Genomic DNA, 23,112 nt, shown 5'->3' with positions numbered 1-23,112 from the left:
TCACCAGTGAATGTCATGTGAATGGTTGCTATGGCACAACACAGGCAGACTTTATTTTGTGCTCTTCTTTTTCCCACACTAATACCAGTTCCAGTGATTTTGTAGCTGCAGAGCTTTTCTTTCTGTTTGCAGTGAGGTTTCTGAGTGCAAAACTGTGTCTGATAGGAGATCTGGACTGATTACTAAACTGAAACTAATGAGAATATAATCTGGCATGTTCCCCAGTGTACTGCTAAATTGTACACTGGGGTCACATGACATCTGACAGTCCAATGAACACAGATCTTTTTGATATGTAACCTGCACACTGCCAATAGCTTTGCAGAGGGAGGCGAGCAGCTGCTGGTCAGTGGAAGAGCAGAGAGGAAGTAGCTGGATGCTTGCAGCTTGTAAGTAAAAAGCACGCATGTCGTTGATGAGGATTTTGAGATCTGGGCGCAGGGCAGTGTAATCACAATGGCTGTGGAAGGCTGCAGCAGCGTAAGTAATGGCAGCAGCCATTGTCCTGTCCTTGTTTTTGTGTGTCTTTTGTAAAGCAGCATGAGATACGGGGACATGAAGGAGATAAAATGGAGCTCAGTAGTCCCCCCCCTTCTCTCTGTGTGCAGTAATTGTGATGAGGTTTATTAAATTCTCAGGAGGTCACACAAGGACGGATGTGGCAGAGTGCTCCAGTCCTCGTTTATGTTAATAGACTTGTTTTGTACTCTTGCAAATGCATATGCATATATTCATATCATTCTAAATGTCACCCGCTACTTTCTGTATTAGTCTGCAGGATTACAGGACAGTTTAATTAAGTTTTATGATGCAGAGCTCATAAAACCACCAAATGAAACCAGTGCATTTTTCAGCTACAATTCTTGCACTGCAGATATGTAAATTGCCACTTCTAGGACCTAATTAAAGAGTAGATGTCAGTGCCCAACAAAAATCAAGTTCAGGAGCTAAGTTCGAGAAATGCCAGTTATGTGATTGGAGGTGGGCATCTCTTCTGTGGTCAGAAATGTTTTTCTTTGCCACACCGAGGGGGAGTAATTCTAATGTTATAGGGCAGTGATGGCGAATCTTGGCACTCCAGATGTTTTGGAACTACATTTCCCATGAAGCTACACTACACTGCAGAATGCATAAGTGTCATGGGAAATGTAGTTCCAAAACATCTGGGGTGCCAAGGTTCACCATCACTGTTATAGGCTAACACTGGCCATACATGGGTCATTTTGACCAATGATCCAAGACCCAACTGACCTTATTTCCCCATCCGCATAAGCAAACCAGCGTCATTCCATCTCAGCCTGCAGATCCCACACAACTCCCGTCTCAGGTGCAAAGCCAGGCTCGTCAGGCTGATCAGCGAGAACAAGAAAGTCTGTATGGCTGCACTACGATAAAGTACCATCTTTATTGTAATATCAAAATGGCATAAAAAAAACGCATCCAAATGAATATCAAAACAGCAACCAAATCTTTGTGTGCTTTTTTTTTTTAATTGTTTAATTTTTTTTTTAATGCTGTTTTGCTATTACAGTAAAGATGTTTTTTTTATTGGAGGGCAGCCACCTGGACTTTTTCTTGTTCTCCCCCATCCATACCCTCGATGTGGATGCTGGAATCCTCCCCTATGTGTCAATGTATCCTGACAGCAGGAAGACTTCCCCCACCATCAGAATGCACAGATCAGCACTGCAGTCTATAGCCTGCAGCACTTATTATGCAAAAATACAAACTGATTAGTTGAACTGATGTCGATCAGTAGTTCAACTTCTGTTCAACCTCAGTGGCCACACATGGATCGAAATTTGGGCAGTCCCACTGAACTGGGTAAATTCCGATCCATTTATGGACATGCCATACTGCATACCCCGTTGGCTGCAATCCAAAGTTGAAATATTTGTTTTTGTGTGGACTGATTACCAATACAGGACAAGTCCTCTTCAATAAACATCCATGTGTTGGATATCCAGGATGGTAGGTCCCCAAAGCTAAATATCATAGATATGTCAGGGATTATATTTCAATATGATTGGCATGTTCAGCTGGGTAAGCCAACCTTCCTAAAAGTGGTAGACTTGCTGGTATGTTTTCTAATGAGGTCTAATTCACATCACAATCCCCACATTCAGTGTGTGTTTGCGCTCATTTTAGTGCGTTGTAATATGTTCCAGTCCGCTGTTTTTTTTTTGTTTTTTTGTTTTTTATGTTTGTGCGTTCAGTCAAAAAAAAGCTCACATATATATATATATATATATATATATATATATATATATATATATATATATATATATATATATATATATATATATATATATATATATATATATTATTAGTAGTATTATTGTATTTTTATTTTTTATTTTTTTTGAAAGCTCTGGAATTGAACGCAACAGTGTGAACTAGGATGATTGCAAAACTGGGATTTTACTGGGCAACATCACCATTGGGCAGGCTGAATGTTAGGGTTGTCACCTGTCCTCACCCGGACAGTTCGGGTTTTGAATCATGTGTCCGGGTTTCAGTCCGCCTGAAACCTGGACACAATTTTTAAACAGGAATGTGGCTCCTGACAGGAGGGTGAGGGGTCACTATGCATGCTGCATAGCTATTGTCTTTGGAAGTGCCCAAAATAAATACTGTGCGCTGCTAAAGTTTTTTGGATTTGGCTTGAAGAACAAGTGGTAACCCTACTGAATGTACCCAAGTTGATCAATCAACTTGGGTACTACCAGTCTGTCGTATTTCACATGCAATTATTGATGGCACCTATTATAGCCACTAGCAGGAATCACTGTGTACACAATGGCTCCATGGGAGGAATTCATATTCGGAACTCATGCTTGCAGGACAGAAAATCCCTCCATCTCTGGCCGGCTTAAACGTCAAGCTCTTGTCATACTGCGCATGTGAAAGATGAAGCACGATATGTACCTCATTTTGAGGTTGTGGCGTATGAATATGCTTTTATTTGGGAGAGAAGTGTTTTTCCAGCAGATGCATATAGTGTTGTATAACGCATGCACATGATGAAACGCATGACATCAAGTGCTCCATCTTGCGCCTGTGCAGTATCATGGACATTTTCAAGATGATGGCACGGGAACCGGGACCAGAAGCTCAGAGGCAGAAAAATGGTAAATATGCAGTTTCAGTCACAAGGATATAGGTAACTATGACTAATTTGTTTATTTACCCCTTAGTCCATATTAATAGGTGGCGATGGGTCCTCGTTCAGTGTTTTTTTTTTTTTTTTTTGGTCATGTCATGATTACCTTTTTTACTTTCAGAGCTGTAGACCGGCGGTCACCAACTAGTGGTCTGTGGTCCGTGAGAAAATGTTGGTGGTCCTCAGGGGTTCTGCCAGAAATTAACATTGTGATGCATATATACCACCCAATGTTTCCACTGGTGTTCTCATTGCGTGCTTGCAGTCAATACTGTCAGCGCGCATTGATACCTCCTCTGTAGTTCTGACTCTTGTGAACCCAGAGGGAGGTGCCAGGAGTAGTGCAGATGGCGGGAGGTGAAGGAGGGGCTTCCAATAGCGGCACTGATCACTGATTGTGGGAGGGAGCACGGAGCTCAAGCACATGGCTGGATAAGACGATGAAATCCACGGAGTCTGTAAGGCAGCAGTGTGATGCAGAGAGTCAGAGCATTATGTGTATAATAAGGCATGTAAAATGAATTTTAGTCGTCTGCGGGATTCAATATTGTGAGTCTAGTGGTCTGCAAGGTCCAAAAGATTGATGACCACTGCTGTCACCAACATGCTGGACCAGATATGAGGATCTGCTCAGTGAACCAGTAGTACTTAACAGGAAAATTGCAAATAATAATGAATATGAATGAAGGAGTTGAAGACACATTGAATGCTCCTGGAAGTCTTATGTGTGTTCTTCATAGAAAATATCTGCATTTGACAGGGCTAAATAATTGTATTGTTTTTTCAGGATTTGTATGGCTTGTGTAAAGTTCCTGTCTGTCAGTCATGGGATTGAGAAAAGGGAAGTGACTCGGTATTAATCAGTTCTGAACATTTTGACTCATTCGGATGTGCCTGGTTTGTATCCACAGGCAGTCTACAGCACTGATTGAAGGGAAGAGTAGATGGACTTTGCTAGAAACATTCGTTCTGTGCTCTGATCGGATCTCGGGCGAATGTAACGTGTGATGGGTAGAATGTTTGTGTGTGTTTTTGGAGCTGACACATTTTGATTGCTGCCTTTTTTTTTTTTTTTATACCTTTTGACTTTGGCAAAGATTAAGTTATTGGGCAATAAAAACTTCCTTACGTTTTTGGGAGATAATATAAAGCCCAACTTCAGCCAAGACTTTTTTTATTTTTTTATTTCCCTGGGGTAGAGCAGGGTAGTGATAGAGCATCTGTCACGTTTTATTTCCGTTTGTGTTGCTCTTGGGAAGATTTCTCATCATTCTCCTCGTCCTCTCTCATCATTTCCTCTTTTGGACAGGACGAAGTAATGGAATGTCCGTCACAAACACACAAATATTTTAGGCAAGGTTCACACTACTGTGACTTTGAAGTGCGACTTTGATGTAAGTTTTCTGCAACTTTACACTCTCTGGCGCTCAAGTCGCAAGAAACGCACTAAACCCAATGCACACCTTCCTGTAGAAATGACTGTGCATCTAAGTGGGTGCTATAGAGACCAATGGCTCGAACCATGTCAAAGCAAAAATTGTGACCAGCACACCAAGGATCTCCAGAGTGGGTCCAAAGTTTTAGTGTAAATATGAGATCTGAGGTTCTGTCATGCCTTTTTCCTATTACAAGGAATGTTTACATTCCTTGTAATCTGAATAAAGGTGACACAATTTTCTTTATTTTTTTTAAAAAAGACTAGTTTAAAAATTAAAAAAATTGAAATTAAAATAATAAAAAAAATGTTTTAATGAGCTCCGTCCCGCCCAGCTTGCGTGCAGAAGCGAATGCATATGTGAATCGCACCCGCATATGTAAACGGTGTTCAAACCACACATGTGTGAGGTATCGCCATGATCGGTAGAGTGAGAGCAATAATTCTAGCCCTAGACCTCCTCTGTAACTCAAAACATGCAACCTGCAGAATTTTTTTAAACATCACCTATGGAGATTTTTAAGGGTAAAAGTTTGTCGCCATTCCACGAGGGGGCACAATTTTGAAGCGTGACATGTTGGGTATCAATTTACTTTGCGTAACATTATATTTTCACAATATTAAAAAATTGGGCTAACTTTACAGTTTATTTTTTAATTTAAATTTTTTTTTTTTTCTTAAAAAAAAAAAAGAAAAAAAAAAAGGTGCGCTTGTAAGACCGCTGCACAAATATGTGACAAAGTATTGCAACAACTACCATTTTATTCTCTAGGGTGTTAGAACCCCCAAACATTAAATTTTTTTTTCTAAACCCCTTTCACACTGGGGCGATGGATCAATTTTTAGCGGCACTTTACTGTCAATATTGCGGTGCTATTCAACCACTAGCAAGCTGCTTTTACACCCCGCTAGTGACTGAGAAAGGGTTAAAACCACCCGCGAAGCGCTGCTGCAGCAGCCCTTTTTTTTCCCGGCGCTATAGCTGCACTGCCCATTGATTTCAATGGGCAGAAGTGGTATACACACCGCTCCTTCACCGCTCCAAAGATGCTGCCTGCAGGACTTTTATTTTTTTTTTATTTATTTTTTTAGCGTCCTGCCAGCACACCACTCCAGTGTGAAAGCTCTCGGAGCTTTCACATTGGAGACACAGGAGCAGCTCTTTCAGGGCGCTTTGCAGGCGCTATTTTTAAAGCTGTCGCGCCTGCAAAGCACCCCAGTGTGAAAGGAGTCTAAGTAAACACCAAATCTCAAAATGAGGCTCGGTCCTTAAGTAGTTAAAGTAGAACTATAGGCAAAACGTTTTCTTTCATTTTTGGATAGATCAAAGGAGGGTAATAACCTCTGTGAGATTAATTTTTTTCGCCATCTGTGTCCCACTGCAGTGATTTCCCTTCACTTCCTGCCCCATAGCCAAACAGGAAGTGAGAGGAAATCCCTGCATAATAAGGAAATTCCTTGGGGGGGGGGGGGTGTCACCAGAACTAGTATGTCCTTTGGAAGATTTCCCCTCTATTACTATTCTGGGGACAGCAACATTTGGGATTTTCTTTTACATTCACTTTCAATGACAACTGTAAACAGGACAGATAGAGAGGGTGATTCTCCCTAACGGCTACAACACGGACAGTAAAAATATTTTTTTGTCTTTTTAGTTCTACTTTAAGGTTGCCTACCCCCAAGGGCGGCCCGCCCATTAAGGGCACACAGGCGCCACTCCCTCTAACCATGCCACCTCCCTATACAGTTAATGGATGCATTCATGCATCAATATGCCAGTAAAAAGATGGCCCTCGCTGACAAAGTCCCATAGGATGTAATGTGCAGGGGGTGGAGGGAAGCTATGTTGTGGATGTCACCCGCTGCCATTTCTGGTTTATCTTTTTACTGTTATAACGATTGTTATAAGCGCTATTTAGTGCCACTGCTTCACAAGATTTGTTACTTGTGGATGATCTTATTAAATGACTAAACAGAGTTAAAAACAAACTATTTTTTTCTCATACTCGTCTTGGGTGATCCAGTTCCACTGCTGTGTTGGCAAATCATCTCCATCCCATTGTGGATGCAAACGTGTTTGACCTTCCGTTAGTTCCAGGGCCCATCTTACCTGGTAAGAGCATTGATTTGCTGGTGGCAGGCCTGTCACTCAGAATCATCAGTGGATTGATATTCATCTGTTCACAAGGTGTTCTCGTCTTCCATGCTGGGACTTGTACTTCTTATACACCTGTGTATGGACTTACCTTGTTGCTGTGATTGTCTATGGATACACACAGCCCAACTCTGGAGGGTGCACACACAGGTGCCTCCTTCGCTCCCAGCTTACTAAGGAGGCACCTGGAGGAAGGATAAGCTGCCAGCCCCAAGGGGAGCTGCCAGAATAGGAGGTTAGGGACCTTTCTGTGCAATATCATTGCACAGAGTAAACAAGTAAAACATCTTTTTATTTTAAAAAATAAAATAAAATTGCATCTTTTAGTATCACTTTAAATGGGGGTGCCCCCCCCCCCCATGTATAGAGCCTCCCATGGACATGAATGTCTATGCACTGGTGTACTTGAGTTTATGCCGGTGTTATCATAATCATGCCATGCGTATAGTATACAGGCATATGCTTGGAAGGAGAGATCAGCAACTGCTCCCTTCATCCAAGTTTCTAAAGAATGGCCAAAGTGGTTGCACAAAAAATGCTGAATATGAACTTCTGACTGTGTAAAGATTATTTATTGAAGTCATGGTAAAGCTAGCAGAACTTTGTTGCATTATACTGGGCTTGTTCGCCAAGTTAAAGATATTTTGACACTCATCCAAGTATCCGTTATATCTGGTGACCTTATTGCTTCACTCATCATGCCACCTCCGAGTGTTTGAAAGCACTGTGGAACCACCTGACGTCTGGCAGGCGTTTGATGCAGATCCCGGCGAACTCAGCCTGTTTGTCATTATGTATTCTAGAGTCTTGCTTTTCAAGTGGAAGTTTAGTGAAGTCCGAACAAAGACTACACCTACTCCCACCCCCTTTCTAAACCTGTTCTGTCTAATCCTGTAAAGAAAAGATCTGTATATTTGCCTAATCTGAAGCCGCTCTGGTCAGGTCACATGATCAGTTGTCAGTGGTGGCCTAGGTGTGGGTGACATCTCCCAGGCTCTGCAGCGCTGTCGGCGATTTCTTCTCTACACAGAAGCTGCCGTTGGAAACTAGACCGGACCGACCCCAGAATAGGTAAGTATAGGCTTAAAGTGGGATTAAGTTTAGCCTTAGTTGGGATTTTGCTAAACCTTCATTTTTATAGTCTTCACAATAGAAGTCTATTGGGAAACATGGCCCAGAATGTTTCTGAAAAGAGGCTCCTTTTACATGTGAAGTCTATTCGGGTTTACCTGTCCGTTTTTCAGACAGGCACAATTGGACCCCTCCATTCTTCACTATGGAGCGGTGAATGTACACCGACTTGTGTCTATTTACACCCGCCTCCGTTCAATCTGATTCAGCAAAAACAAATGGAAGGGGATCTGTTCCCCTCTGGCCAGATCCGAGGGCACTTGGGTTAAACGGACAGCTGGTCCATTTACATTCTGTCTATAGAGCAGAGCGGGCTGCGTCTGTGTCTGCTCCTCATAAGCGGAGCAGACACTGACCTGTCATCTTCCTTCTCATCTCCTTTCAACTCGGCATGGGATCAACAGGCAGATCCCCTGCTGAGAAAACCTGATCCGCCTGTGTAAAAGGGGCCTTATTGATTCTGGAAGACTGGAAAGATGATATTTTGTATCAGTGTTGGTCGGGCTTTTCAGGTCATTTGTACTTTGGTGTGGTTGTACTCGCATTTCATCAGAAACAATGTCTTTGTTTTTTGTGTGTTTTGCTTGAGCAAACCATTTGAGGTGAGCTCTGAAAGGGCCCGGCTAGATAAACAGGATGTGAAAATGCAGACAATACCACTCCTGGCTGAAGCTTTTAGCGTTCTTTGTACAATGATTTCTATGACTGTAAACTGTGGTTTTGGAGGCTTAAAATGCCAAAGTGGGTCAAACATTTTTCTCCATCAGTGCTCAGAATAGACTCCAGCTTTTACATTATGAGTCTGGCCTGGTATAGGTGTGAAGCTCTGCTGCTATTATATCCACAGACCTGTTTTGGCAATAATTGGCAACAATAGCTGTTTGGCCTTAAAGCGGAGTTCCACCCAAAAGTGGAATTTCCGCATATCTGATCCCCCCAACCCCCCTCCGGTGCCACATTTGTCACCTTTCGGTGGGGAGTGAGTACCTGTTTTTGACAGGTACCCTGTCCCCACTTCTGTTGGACCTTGCTATGGCGGTACCTTGTCAGAAGTCTGGCTACCTGCTTCTCCCTGCTCTTTCCCCCGCTGCCGGGCCAGTAAGAGAGCGCAATCTCTTTGTGCATGCAAAGCCAAATGTCTTCACTGCTGGCTTCCCTTACCCACAAATGGTGGTGTTGGCTGGGGTGCCGACATTGCTGAGCAGTTGCTCCAAAGATTAGTAAATGAGGTAAAGCTTCACTTTGCAAAGAACACCTAATCACATTCAAGGAAAATAAAAAATGATTAGATGATAGAAGTCAGCAGAGTTTCTGTTCATTTACTAAGCTCTGGAGCAACTCCACTTGCAGAGTGCCCCTTCACTTTGTAAAGTGCACAGTCTATTTGCCTTTATTAAATCAACCCCACAGGTTTAGATACATATAATGCATTACATTACTTTGCATACAGTCCTCCGCCAACCTGGAGAATTATGTTTATTTTCTCTGGTGATTGAACAGTGAAGCAGCAGCAGTTTAAAGTGTTTGTAAACCCTTACAAAAAACTTTGACCTACAGGTAAGCCTAGATTAAGGCTTACCTGTAGGTCCAAGAAATATCTCCTAAACCTATACGGTTTAGGAGATATTTACTCGAAGACAGCCACCGCTGTCTAGGGCGCGCAGGCGCACTGGGCAGGCTGCAGATCGCGGCGATATGCCGCGAGTGTCGGCTCCCGTGTGCATGCGTGGGAGTGACATCATCGCTGCTCCGGCGAATCACAGCGCCGGAGCAGCGAGACCCGAAAGTCACTCCGGGATCCATGGCAGCGGCGGACATGAAGATGGAGGACCGCTTCGGGGGATTTCTTCGTTCTCAGGTAAGTTATTCATAATGAGCTATTATGCTATGCATACTAGTTCATTATGCCTTTGCCTTACAGGGCGTTTTTTTTTTTTTTTAAGCCTTTACTTCCTCTTTAATGAGGCTGAAAATCAGTTTTTATAATGTTTCTTAAAAAAAGAATAATAAAAAAAAATCCATGGAGTTGTGTGTGCGTGTAACAAGAAATGCAGTGCTGAATGTATATATGTGCACTAAGTTGTTCCTCTCAGTACACCTTTTAGTCTCCAAAGTCCACCCAGGGGGCAAAGGACACACATTCCGAGTATCCTCGTTCAAAGCTTGTCTAAAAGTTGGTGCTCTTATTTTCACTTGTCATTGTAACGTTGTTGTATTTCCTTTAGGTGTGTTATGAAAAACATTTTTGTGTGTGTGTGTGTGTGTGTGTAAAAGTTTTTTAGTGAGTGCTAAAGAATACATGGTTTGCCAGAGGTCCTTTGCTGACGTGTAAGACCAGCTTCACACTGCTGTGCTTTGGTTTTGTTGGCCGCAGTGCAGGCATATCTGCAGTTTTTGCACATTTTAGCTGCTGTCCCATAGACTTTCTATTGTCCTCTTGGGAAGTGTCATCCTAGGGCAGGAAGTGTATCACTGGGTGAAAATAAAGGAGATATAGATATAGAAAAGCTAATTCTCAGCACAAAGAAAAAAAAAATCTGCTCAGAAAGGGAAGCTTTTGAAAAAGACTGGGTTGGGGGTGGTATCTGTTCATGCCCCTAGTTATTCCCCATCAGTCTGCCATGAACCTTCTACCCCTCTGCCAGTGTTAATGAACTGCTTCTTCTGTCCAGTAACCGTACATTTTTTTTTCCCCCTCAACAGCTCATTTCTCTTTCAGTTTTTTCTTTTTATTATTTTTTTATTTCAGTACTTGTTAGTTGTCATTTCCTGCATTTTCCAGTTCATGGAAACCCTATTTAAAATGGATCTATCATTAAAATTTACATTTCGCATGAGTTAATAGAACATTAACATCGCATTATCAAATAACAGTGTTATGTTGAGCAAAATAAGTACTTTTCTTACCACGAGTTAAAAACTGCTCCTCTCAAGCTCCCTCATTAAAGTAAAGCTAAAATCGGTCCATAGATTGCTCCATCCACGCTAAACAGTCACTTTGCAGCTGTCAATTTTCTGCCCGATTCCTCCGATCTTTAGATTGAAGCCAGGTGGTGCCGGCAGAGCCTCTTATGGGTCAATTTCCATCCGATTCAGTAGGAAGTGATTACAATTCAATCCGTGTATGACCAGCTTTATGCAAATAATCACATGATCTTTATGTCACCAGCATTGTAGTTGCTTCAGCTGGAGGCAGAGCCCTACAATATGTAGGCCTGGCCCGAGTGCTTTCACACTGGAGCGGTGCGCTGGATTGACGCTCACAGTCCTGCAAGCGGCATCTTTGAGGCGCTGTAGGAGTGGTTTGTGCACGGCTCCCACAGCACCCCTGCCCATTGAAAACAAAAACCATACCACTAAAAATAGCGGCGCTTTACAGCCAATGCCCAGCACTGCTTGGTGTGAAAGTGCCCTTAAAGTGTTCAAGGAATGTTTTTGAAAAGTTCCACAGTTGCTTTTGCATCCGGCACAAAATATCAAGCCCTTGTGGTCATAAAGTATCTTCAATGTCCTTGTAGTGATGTTTCTGCAATGCTTCACTCTTGTTCAGTCTTTGGTAATTGAATGTTCTGTTAGAAAGTGTGGAAACAACTTTATTTTTACTACTGATATGGGCGGTTGAAGTTTTATCGTCCAGGTTAGCCAAAATAAAAAGCTTTTACACCCAAACTGCAGACCATAAGATTTTTCACCATCTTTTTCAAAATGAAGACTTGCATATGGGTCACTGCTACCGTTATTTCAGCTTTTCATTTTCATGGCAACCACAGGCAATAACATCGTGCAAGATGTGGCTGAACAAAATGTCAAATTTGGAAATGTAAGTAAAACGAAAGCAGGCCGTACATTAACCACAGATTGCAGGAATGAAAATTGCTTGATTTTCCCCATAAATACAGTTAGTGTAAAGGCCTGTATACACGACTGGACTTTTTGACAACAAATATGCAAATTAGCTTTAAGGAAATATCGGACCGTGTGTACGCTCCATCGTGCAAACTTTTTCGATTTTCATCGGACAAATGTTGGCTGTGCAAATGGACAAATTTTTCGACAACATAAGTCCGATGGAGCAAAGTCCGATCGTGTGTACAAAAAGCCATCGGACTTTACAAACACGCATGCTCAGAACCAATGCAAAAGATCAGACAACAATACAGAAGTTGACCATAGGTGGCGGTAAAGGGCAGAAAAACACGTTATTTGGTGAAAGTTGGCTGAAAAAGTATGATCGTGTGTATGCTTAACAAGTTCACAGCCAGCGCCCTTTGTACAGAAATCCACGGGAAAGTGATCCGATCGTGTGTATGAGGCTTTAATGTGGGAATCTGTCCGGTGGAGCTATTGTATTCTGACAGCGGGAGGTTTCAGAATACAATGATCACTGCTGGCGGCTATAGCTGCCGGCAACAAGAGACTGGAGGGGGGGGAACAAAAAAACAGGCTGGTTGTAATCACAGCCAGTGAGCCAATTAGGCGGGGGGGGGGGGAGGAGCAGAGGCTCTGTATGTGAATGGACATGCAGAGAAGTGGCTTGGGTATCCCCCATAGCAAGCTGCTTGCTCTAGGGCCACTCAACAGGAGGGGAGAAGCCAGGGGTGCTGGTGGGAGACCTGAGAAGAGGAGGATCCGGGCTGCCCTGTGCAGATCCACTGCATAGAGCAGGTACGTATAACATGTTTGTTATTTAAAAAAAAATAGCCTTTTTAATATCACTTGAAGTCTGATTGGTCAACTTCAGTACAACCAGCCTGCTCCTAGATGGATCCATCTATGGTCAGCTTAAGGGACTAATATCAATGAGCCTTTGCACCCCTGTAGTTGGATACTTTTAGCATTCGCTCATCTGCTTCCCTATTCACTGAGGAATCTTACCAGACTGATTAATCTTTGTGGTACATATTTGATGTGTTTTCTAGGTGCATTTTTTCACATGAGTCTGTTACTGCATTACTAGGACATTATGAAATACTTATAAGAAAAAACAGAAATGGAAGGTGCGCACACCTAGTCCTTCACCAAAGATAATTTAAAAATAAAAATGTTTTATATGAAAGTGGGTACTCACAAAATGCAACTGAAAAAAGGCCATTAAAAAAATGAATGGACTTGCACAGAACACGGGGTACAGCTAACGCATTTTGGGGGCGCACCCCCTTCCTCAGAGCTAAGCTAGTCTTGTACACTATGGGCAGGGGCTTTTATAGGGTATGGTGGAATTGAAAATTGTATGTCAAAAAAGACACGCCCTCAAGGGGGTGGGAAAAAGGTGTGGCTTTTTTCAATTCCACCATTCCCTATAAAAGTGCTTGCCCATGGTGCAAGACTAGCCTAGCTCTGAGGAAGGGGGTGTGGCCCCGAAATGCATTGGCTGTACCCCGGGTTTCTGTGCAAGTCCTTTCATTGTTTTTATGGCCTTTTGTCAGTTGCATTTTGTAAGTACCCACTTATATATAAAACATTTTTTATTTCTAAATTATCTTTGGTAATGCACTAGGTGTGCACGCCTTCCATTTCTGTTTTTTCTTGTAGTTCCTTTCGGATTACCCCATTCTGAGGAAGGCAGCATCCACCCAGTTTTGGATACCATATATACCAGTGATATGCAATTAGCGGACCTCCAGCTGTTGCAAAACTACAAGTCCCAGCATGCCTCTGCCTCTGGGTGTCATGTTTGTGGCTGTCAGAATCTTGCTATGCCTCATGGGACTTGTAGTTCTGCAACAGCTGGAGGTCCGCTAATTGCATATCCCTGATATATACCTTTCACACCACCATTTTATTTGACATCTGTTACTCCACACCTTGGAACTCCTATTACCGCTGGAAGTGACTGCGCTTTCAGACTTCCATTTTCCCCTGGTTTTCCTTTCCGAGTTCGGACTCCCAAGTTGTGTGGCTGGAGCTACGATGACATCACTCCGGCGCGTGGTTCCAGCACGAGGCTCTGTCGCGGTATGCCGGACCTTCAGAGCGCAGGAGCTGGTGACGTCACCGGCTGCATCTAGTGTGAATATCTCCTAAGCGGTGCACGTTTTAGGAGATATTCGTTTTACCTACAGGTAAGCCTTATTATAGGCCTTACCTGTAGGTAAAAATCACAAAGCAATCTTTACTACCACTTTAAGAGGCTGTCCCATTGGGTGGATTTCTCTTTGGGCCCCAGGGACACAATAGGAATCTAGAGGAAGTTAAAGTCAAGTGGCCTCGGCCAGAAGGTCTTGTGGGACTGATTAAGCAGAGCCAGCAAATGAGTGAGTGTGCTTGAACACTCTCTTGACAGTAGTTCCTCATGATCCTCTACATTGGCATTGAGTATGGCATTGGTCAAATGGTCTTGGTCCACACGTCTACAGAAGACTTAAAGTGGTTGTAAACCCTTACAACACGCTTTGACCTACAGGTAAGCCTAGATTAAGGCTTACCTGTAGGTCTAAGAAATATCTCTTAAACCTACACGGTTTAGGAGATATTTGCCGAAAGATGGGCACTGAGCGCACCGCAGTTAACGACCATATGCCGCGAGTGGCGGCTCCCGTGCGCATGCGCGGGAGTGACGTGATTGCAGCTCCGACGAATGACAGTGCCGGAGCAGCGAGACCCACCAAGAAGATGGAGGCTCTGGACTACAGGGGACAGCGGTGACTTCGCTGGCTCCTGTGTCAGGTAAGTGACACATAATGGACTACTATGCGATGCATAGTAGTCCATTATGCTTTACCTTTGCAGGGAATCAAAGAGGAAGTAAACCCATCATCAGGGTTTTCTTCCTCTTTAAGAGTAGTTTAGTTTTTTTTTTTTTTTTTTTTCTCTACCTGTTGTAAATGCTAAATAATGAACCATTTTTAACCTAAAATATTTGCCTTCATAAATTTGAGAGTGGAATGCGGGGACTTTGTGTAGTGCAGATCTCCCCTTCCCTTGCCAAGTACTGACTCTAATCACAATGACAATACATTTTTACCAAAGTTAGTTTCCAACTAGTGATTATTTTATTCCATGTGGCTAGTTTATAAAGGATCCGTTTTACATTTCCCATACAGTTTGGACTCCTATAATATCATGTTAGGTTATTTAGCAGGCTGGTTTTGAGGCTTTCTTACAATCCTATATTGTTACATGATTTTATTTCTTTGCCTTGTTCTGAAGATTGAGGCTTCAAATTCTTTGCTCCAGCCGTGGCATAAACCCAATAATTCAATTATAGGGTTTGCAGAAGACCATGTTGTATAGCCAGTGACCGACAAGCAAACAGGCAGAGCTGCAAATAAACTCAAGCTGGGTTAATGTGGGTTTTATTCCATGGAAAAAAAAAACTGTGACATTAACCACTTCCCTACCTGAGCAATTCTGACATTTCTCTCCAACATGTAAAAATCTACATTTTTTTTTTCTTTTTTTACTAGAAAATTTGCTAGAAAATTACCCAGAACTTTTGAAACAAGTGAAGGTGAAAAGTGGTACAGGAGGTTGCAGGGGATTTTGCAAGGAGTTGGAGGAACGCCATAAGAAACCATTAAATTACAGGGTCATTAAGTAGTTAATGTTTGTGTATATATGTTTATTGTATGTATGTATGTATTATTATTATTATTATTATTATTTTGGAGAATAAGGAAATAGTTTAGAAGTAGAACTAAAGCCAAAACTTTTCAGATTTTGGGTGGAGTAAGGGATAGTTCTAGCCCCTGTCAGTTCTTATTTTATTTATTTACCATCTGTGCCCTATTTTGGAGGTTTCCCTTCACTTTTTGTCCAGTAACCACAACAGGAAGTGAGAAAAAAATCCCTTCAGCCCGGGTTCAAACTGAGCTGCGGGAAACTTGCACAATTTCACTCTCTCGTGTCAGTCATGATTTTGGCTGCAATTTCAGACATCTGTGCGGGTTTCTGCACAGATGTCAATGGAAATCGCACCCAGAAATTGCAAAAATTAGTATAGAAACTACTTTTTGAAATTGTTGTGGCACCGCAAATGCTACGTTTTACCGTTTTTTAGATCTGTTCCATTGCTGCTGATTGGACATGTCAAATTGCATGTGAAATCACACCAATGTGAACCAGGGCACATAGTGTGAAGAAATCCTTCACCAGAACTAGTGCCACATTGGAAGATTTCCCTCTTATTTATATTCTGGTGACAACCCTAAAATGTGGGATTTTTCACTTTCACCAGGTTGCCAACATAAACCGAGACTGAATCTCATGAACGGGGACACAGACACCAATAAAATCCCAACATGTGTTCTATTTCCTCCCCACGCTATCCTTTAGTTATACTTGAATACATTTTACATGCAGCTGGCAAAAGTACCTGAAAATCAATTGATATTGGCCTCCTGTGATCTGCAGTGCTTTTAAACCGCGGTGGTGTGCATAAACAAAAACGCCTAAAGCCTGTTACATGGGTCAAATGCCAAGCAAGAGCAGCCAGTTTAATAAAAACCGTCTGACATTCGGCCTGTTTGTATGGCAGCTGGCTTTTTTTGGACAAGCATGCTGGAATACCAGCAGCCAAATGGTTCCCAATCAGCGCTCTCAGCCGAGTGCTGCCCAGAGTGTTCTGGCGTGGGGTGGGGGGTGTCCCCCTGTCAGAACACAGGAGCTCAGCAGGAAAGATTGCTGTACTAACCTAGGATTGTTCGTACGGGGTTCTGACCTGACCCGTCGGCTTTTATTTTGTTCAAACCTCTGAGTTGAACGGAAAAAAGTATAGTGTGTACTAGGCTAAAGTGTACACATTTTTGAATGTATTTTCACATGCACCTTAAGTGCACTTAAGGGTGTGTCTGTAGTCCACTTCCCGAAGAAGTAGGACTCTATCCTGCCCTTCCCTGGGGCGCAAGGCCCAATATGGTCCACCTAGCCAATAGGCCTGACGGACCCTCTTCTCATGGTCAGCTGTAGAACCCAAAGAGACACCCCCCTTCCCTTCCCCCAGTTCAGGGGAGGAAGGAATCTATTGGGCACACATCCTCCCCCTAGACTCCAGGGTAGGCCCGAGGACCCACACCCTCCATCCTATTGAGAAAGGAAACGCAGCCAAATGTGCAACACAAGCAGAAAAAGAACACTTGAGCAAACTTAAAACTCTCTATAGGCCCAGTAACTCGAAGGATAATGTTGCCGCAGCAATATCTTGTGCTAGAGCTAAAGGCACTGTCTGGCATTTATGTGCTGTGTTGGCAGGCAGCAAGGACACGAGAAAAACAGAACTGTTGGGCAAATATAATCCGCTGCAAAGGGAGTCAGTGGCAGAATTTGCGGGGAATACTTGAACTTACCAATGGGACTTGAATGCAAAACAGTAATTGATTTGTGCATTAAATAATCTGGCTAGGCTGTGAAATGGTAAAGTATGGATTACAAGCCTCAGCTTGTAATCCAGATCCCTATTATCTTCACACTTTAGGAAAGACGCTACACTGCCGTACTTCTCTATACTGCCACCAAAACTGGGTACTCCCTGGCTATGCACATTAGTAATCTCCTTTCTTTGCTAGTGCTGCACACCTGAGATTTCATTTTTAGAGTTGAGATGCAGGGTGGGGGGTCCTCATTGAAAGGAACTTGTCCCAGTGCGCAGAAATATTGGTGAGAATAATCACGTCAATTGATGCATAGTCTTAAATCCTTTCTGAAAAGCCATTTATGCATATCCATATCTTGTAACTCACACACCCTATCGCTTATGCATCCATGATGTGACCATGTTACTCACTGTATAGGTTCAAAAAAAGGAACGGCATCACTTTAAATTCTGACATTAACTCCCGGGTGCTCTACTACTTGGGAGCAGGTCTGTAAGGCCCCTTTCACACAGGCCGGACTCTACGTAACTCTGGTTTGCTCAGCAGGGAATCTGTCTGCTCCGTTTTATGCAGAGTGGACCCAGACACAGCCCGCTCGGCTCAATCCGCAGTTGAGTGTAAATGGACCACCTGTCCCCTTCAGTTTTGTTTTTTCGGCTCGGAGGTCCGTTTACAATCGCTGCTCCATAGAGGAGAATGGAGGGTCTGCCTGAGAAACAGACAGGCAGATCAAATCGGACCTCTCGTGTGAGAGGGGCCTACGGCCTGATTCACACCTATGCATTTTTGGTGCTTTTTGCATTTTGTAGATTTGCACTGCAGTCCATTTAACATGGTTTCCTATGACAACGTCCTGTAGTGCAAATTTGCAAAAAGCACTAAAAATGCATAGGTATGAATCGGGCCGTAGAGCCAATCCAGCTCATCCGACTTCGGAAATAGAAAAACAAGGCTTGCACTCCATCAGTCAAACTGTAGAGTTGGGCTTAAAGTGGTGTTCCACACACACAAAAAAAATGCTTAAAATTCCTAAAAAATTCTGCCCCCTCCCTCCTGTCAGTCATCTAGGACATGTGACAGGTCTCGGATGACTGCGCAGCCAATTACTGCGCATGCGCAGTGGGTGCCCGGCTGTGAAGCCACAGTTGGGTGCCCACAGTTGCAATGCCGGCGCCGCCGAGAGGAGGGGGGATGAGCGGGGCTCCGTTCCCCCGCATCGCTGGACCCTGGGACAGGTGAGTGTCCGATTATTAAAAGTTAGCAGCTGCGGTATTGTAGCTGACTTTTAATTTTAAATTTATTTATTTTTAAGGGAAACTCCTCGGGACGTTTTTACAACCTCTCCTGAATGATTTAACTTGATAGTAACCCACGTTTAAAACGTCTGTTTTGGCGCATTTACATGCCACATTTAGCAGCATTTTGCAGCATTTGCGTTCAGAAGCGTTTGAAAAAAATATTACAAATTTTCTTAAAAATAGGCAAAAATGAAAAACTCCTATAAACAAAATGCGGCTAAATGTGAGTTGCCACATTTAGCTGCGTTTAGAAGCGTTTGATGCTTAAAATGCCTCTAAACTCAGCTTCTGAACACATTGTTTTGTGTTCCAAAAAATACCTCCAAACTCAACTGCCTAGAAATGACTATAAAGGACCCTGTGTACATGTACCAAGAAGATAAGAGGAGAGTTCAGGAGCAGCTGAAAAAAACGTCCAACTGCTCCTAAACCTCAGTGTACATGAGGCTTGATGTTATTATTATTGATATTATGAGTTAGCATAGCTTCTAACGTAGTCCCCTGCCCTAGGCAATGCCCTTATGATGCTTTTCACCCCAGTTGGGCGACTCACTATTACTGTTTTGCACCTTCCTCTATTGACGGTTTACTCCTTACCCAACAAGCATCATAGGGATTAAAGCAAGTACAAATGCAGTTTTCTTTTGGGGAAAAAATGTTTTTTTTGATTTAAGTTTTGATTCAATTCTGAGTTGTATCGGGCTGTATTTAGTTGCTCTTACAAAGACATTTGACTTGTATGAGAAGTAAAGCAGTTCACATGTAAATACAAGTAAGAGAGTGATGGAGAGATGGCAGATTATTCAATGGTAGTGTAAGGCCCTTGTGCACATTAGCAGGCTGATCAGTGGATTTTCTGGACCTGGCTGGGAAAACCTCTTTCCCTGATGGATTAAGGTTTATGCATCCAGCTTGTCCTACGTCCATGGGATAATGACTGAGGCATTTTAAACAGATGTTCATTGCTAGTTAATCTGCCTGTTTTAATAATTACTATGACAGTGTATTTTTACATCCCTAAACTGTTTTCTCATGCTGATTTTATTCTTGCATGCCAAACAGCTTTGTAACGATAAGCCCCTGCATGGATGGATTGCAGTAGTGTGCAATGTTTTCAAGCCATAAAAATGAGCGACGTGTTCCTAGAAGCGTAGTCATTTATCTTATGTCAGATGAAGGGTAGACAGATACAATTTCATGTATTATTTAATAGGGAATTGGTGGAAGCTGCTGAGGCTGCAAAGCACCTTCATTGTTGGAAGATTTCTTCTTCTTTTTTTTTTTTTGTATAGTTTATCGATCAATCATCTTCTGATAAACTGGAGTAATAAATGGAGTTGTTTCTTGTTGCTCTGAACCTGGCAAGCAGCCCATATGTTCAGTCCACAAAAAGTGTTCAGTGACACCATCAGTGTTCACCCATAACTAATGTTGTGTTTTTTTTTGTTTTTTGTTTTTTTTTGATCATGCAAGGTTGCCTAAGGCCCCATTCACATTTCACATTTCCTAAATGTGTATTATGGGCCAGTTCACACCACATGCAGTCCAGTGCGTTTTCTTTTTCATTGTCAAAAATGCATGGAAGGTAGGTCCCAAGCCTAGTTTTCAGTGCATTTCGTGCTCTAGCGCACGTCATCAGGAAATCCTCATCATCATCTTCCTGATGACGTGAACTAGAGCACGAAATGCACTGAAAATGAGGCTTGGGGCGCTTCATACAGGAGTTTACACTTCCGCTTCCCGTTTTACACACCGAATGATGGACTGGCCTCTGCCTCATCCCTCAGCTGTGCTGCTATCTGGTGAACTTTATATTGGCATGTAAGTGTTGCACTATATTGGCTCTCTGTGGCTCGTTTATGGGGGAGCCAATCTTCACAGATTTACAGATAAGGAGTGTTGGATTGACCCTTCAGAGTGTAATACTTTGAGGAATTGCCAATCACCATTCATGATTGAATGGATCTTGATTGATATTGGAGCTATATCTGGCTTGGAGGATCCCAGCTTGAGGAGAAAAGTTTTTTTTCCCCTCTATTACATACCTGTTGGTCACTTTGTGGCCAGAGATATCTGGTGAGCAAATTTATGTGAAACTTCGGGTGAAGCACTTTTTTGTTTAATGAGAATCAAGCACACTGCACTTTAGTAAGGCATGGTGTTGGAGTCCCTACATATACAGAAGAACTGAACTAAGGCATATTCTTATTTTTATTTTATTTTTTAGATACAATTTTATCACTTACGCTGGACTGTTTTGGTGTCATATTTTGATATATGTGCTAGTACATATGGTGCACTCACGCATGATTGGGTGATTTCATATTCATCTTACACAGCAATACCTTCACTTCTAATGTAGGCCTCAGGGAAGGGCGTAGGCCTCTGAAGTCTGTCACCAGAACCAGTATCTCCATTGAACAAAATCACTTCTACTTTTGAGCCAATAAGCATAAAAATATAACTTTTTCATTTTTATTTCTGTTCTGCAACAGTGACAGATTGATCCCTCTGATGGGAACATGGACTGTAATAGGAGCATAAAGGAGGATCTAACCTCTCTGCTCAATTAAAACTATAAAAGTTTTGGTTGGGGTTCTACTTTATGGATGTTAATGGTAGCAAAGCTGTGCCTTTTATTAGCTCTGTGCATGCTGCCATCTATAACTCACACATGTGCTGGATTGTTGAAGGCATGTACTGTTGCCTCTATCACTGGCTTTTCATGATCCCCCCCCCCCCCACCTAAAGCCGTGGTTCTCAACTCCTGTCCTCAGGAACCACTAACAGGCCAGATTTTAAGTATTACCTTGGGGAGATGCAGACTAGAATACTGCAATCACTGAGCAGCAAATGATATCACCTGTGATGTATTTCAGTTATCTTGCAAACCTGGCCTGTTAGTGGGTCCTGAGGACAGGAGTTTAGAACCACCAACCTGAAGCCTCTTGCACACTGCAGCTTGAAAAAGCTCAGTACAGTTTTTTTGGACATTGGATTTGATTGAGGGCAACAGGAGCCAATGGCTGCACTGCTATCAATCTATCCAATCAAGTTTTGGGACCCCGTGCAGAGAGGGACAGCACGTCTCCACCGAGAGATATACAGGGCTCAGGTAAGTAAAACGGGGGTGCTGTGGGGCCGGTCACTGCCAGAAGTTTTCACCTTTTAATGCATAGGATGCATTAAGGTGAAAAAACACAAGGGTTTACATCCCCTTTCAGTAAAAAAAAAAAAAAAGAGAAAATCTGCATTTTTGGTCAATAATTTACACCTTATGCAGATGATTGCATGCAAAATGTGTCCAAATGCATTTACATATTGCAAAGAACCAAAATGTGAGAAAAGTTTGCGCATGCGTGAATTTTGCGTAAAAATTGTGTAAAAATGCGTGCCACTACATATAAAAAAAAAAGCCTGAAAAAGATGCTCCAACAGGAGTATTGTGTGCAAGAGGCCTAACGGTGTCACAGCAACAGCCAGACAGAACCTGGTAGGTGAATATATAAAAACCTTTAGCAGCCTGTTACCAGCTAAGGCATCAGGGGAATGTTAAGCTTTTATAATAATTTTAATTTTTTTTTAAACAATATTGTTGCAGCAGTTTATCACAAATTATCCTAGTTTATCGAATGCCAATTTCCAGGAAAAAAAATACACTTTATTGAATTTTATTGCACACAAACACAATACAATACCCAATGAACAAAAATGCGGCGCTACCTACAAAAACGAATACAATACAGTAATAAAACACATATAGTGCAATAGTGAATCCACCTCACTAAAGTGATAAGTGTACAATGTTAAACCGTAAATACTATAGTAAACAATGAAATAATAAATGTGCATAAATCTTCAAAACGTCATGCGTAAAATAATAGCAAAATACTAAGTGTAAAAATTGCTGAATAAATACTCCTATATGAACAGTAGAAAAATTAACAAATAATGAGTAAAAGGTGCTTCTCTAATAAAGTCCATGCAATTAAACAGTAAGCATGTATCACAGTCCATGCAAAATAAATATAGTGTTCTCCAAATCCGTGACTGTCCACCGATCAACTTCAGTGCCCAATTTCAGTGCCACAATTCAGTGCACCCCCAGTTTCCCCCAGCCTCTCACCTCAAAAATCTAGTATACAGGCACTGCAAATAAACAGATGTTCACTCGTCCTTAGCAGTCCAGCTTCACCAGAATACCACTGTACATATAGGAATAGTGTTTCCCCAGTATCTTCAAATAGGTGAAATTACCGTTGGTGGTACATAGGAAAGACAAGGGGAGGCTCTCATGGGTAGTAATCAACAACAGTGTTTTAATAGATAAAATAAATCACTTACATTCAAGCAAATGACAGCAAACTTCGTAATACAACCGAACTTCCGGTCTCGGCCGCGACCGGAAGTGATGAGTGCAACACCAAAAACTCCCTCCCTGACGCGTTGCGTCACGACCTTGTGACTTTTTCAAAGGGAAAAAGTCACGAGGTCGTGACGCAACGCGTCAGGGAGGGAGTTTTTGGTGTTGCACTCATCACTTCCGGTCGCGGCCGAGACCGGAAGTTCGGTTGTATTACGAAGTTTGCTGTCATTTGCTTGAATGTAAGTGATTTATT

The 23,112-nt window shown here is 42.4% G+C and overlaps 1 protein-coding gene across 4 annotated transcripts in view; it reads left to right on the top strand.

Annotated features, from left to right (window-relative positions):
• OSBPL9 (oxysterol binding protein like 9) overlaps positions 1–23,112 on the top strand; it is a 220,780-nt gene that overhangs the window by 95,255 nt on the left and 102,413 nt on the right. The window contains exon 1 of one of the 4 annotated variants that reach the window (XM_077450244.1): positions 328–480. The exons of 2 other annotated variants lie outside the window; for them this stretch is intronic. In XM_077450244.1, coding sequence (XP_077306370.1) covers positions 457–480 — 24 coding nt within the window. In that variant the 5' untranslated portion in view covers positions 328–456. Of the gene's footprint in view, positions 1–327; positions 481–23,112 lie in introns of those variants that run through there. One more of the 4 variants, XM_077450248.1, reaches the window with a different exon arrangement.

Source organism: Lithobates pipiens, unplaced genomic scaffold, assembly GCF_037356315.1.
Source record: "Lithobates pipiens isolate NorthernLeopardFrog02 unplaced genomic scaffold, aLitPip1_a1.2 Scaffold_23, whole genome shotgun sequence".
NCBI lineage: Eukaryota > Metazoa > Chordata > Amphibia > Anura > Ranidae > Lithobates > Lithobates pipiens.
Note: the sequence above shows the minus strand (reverse complement) of the source record. Positions and strands in the feature narration are given on the sequence as shown.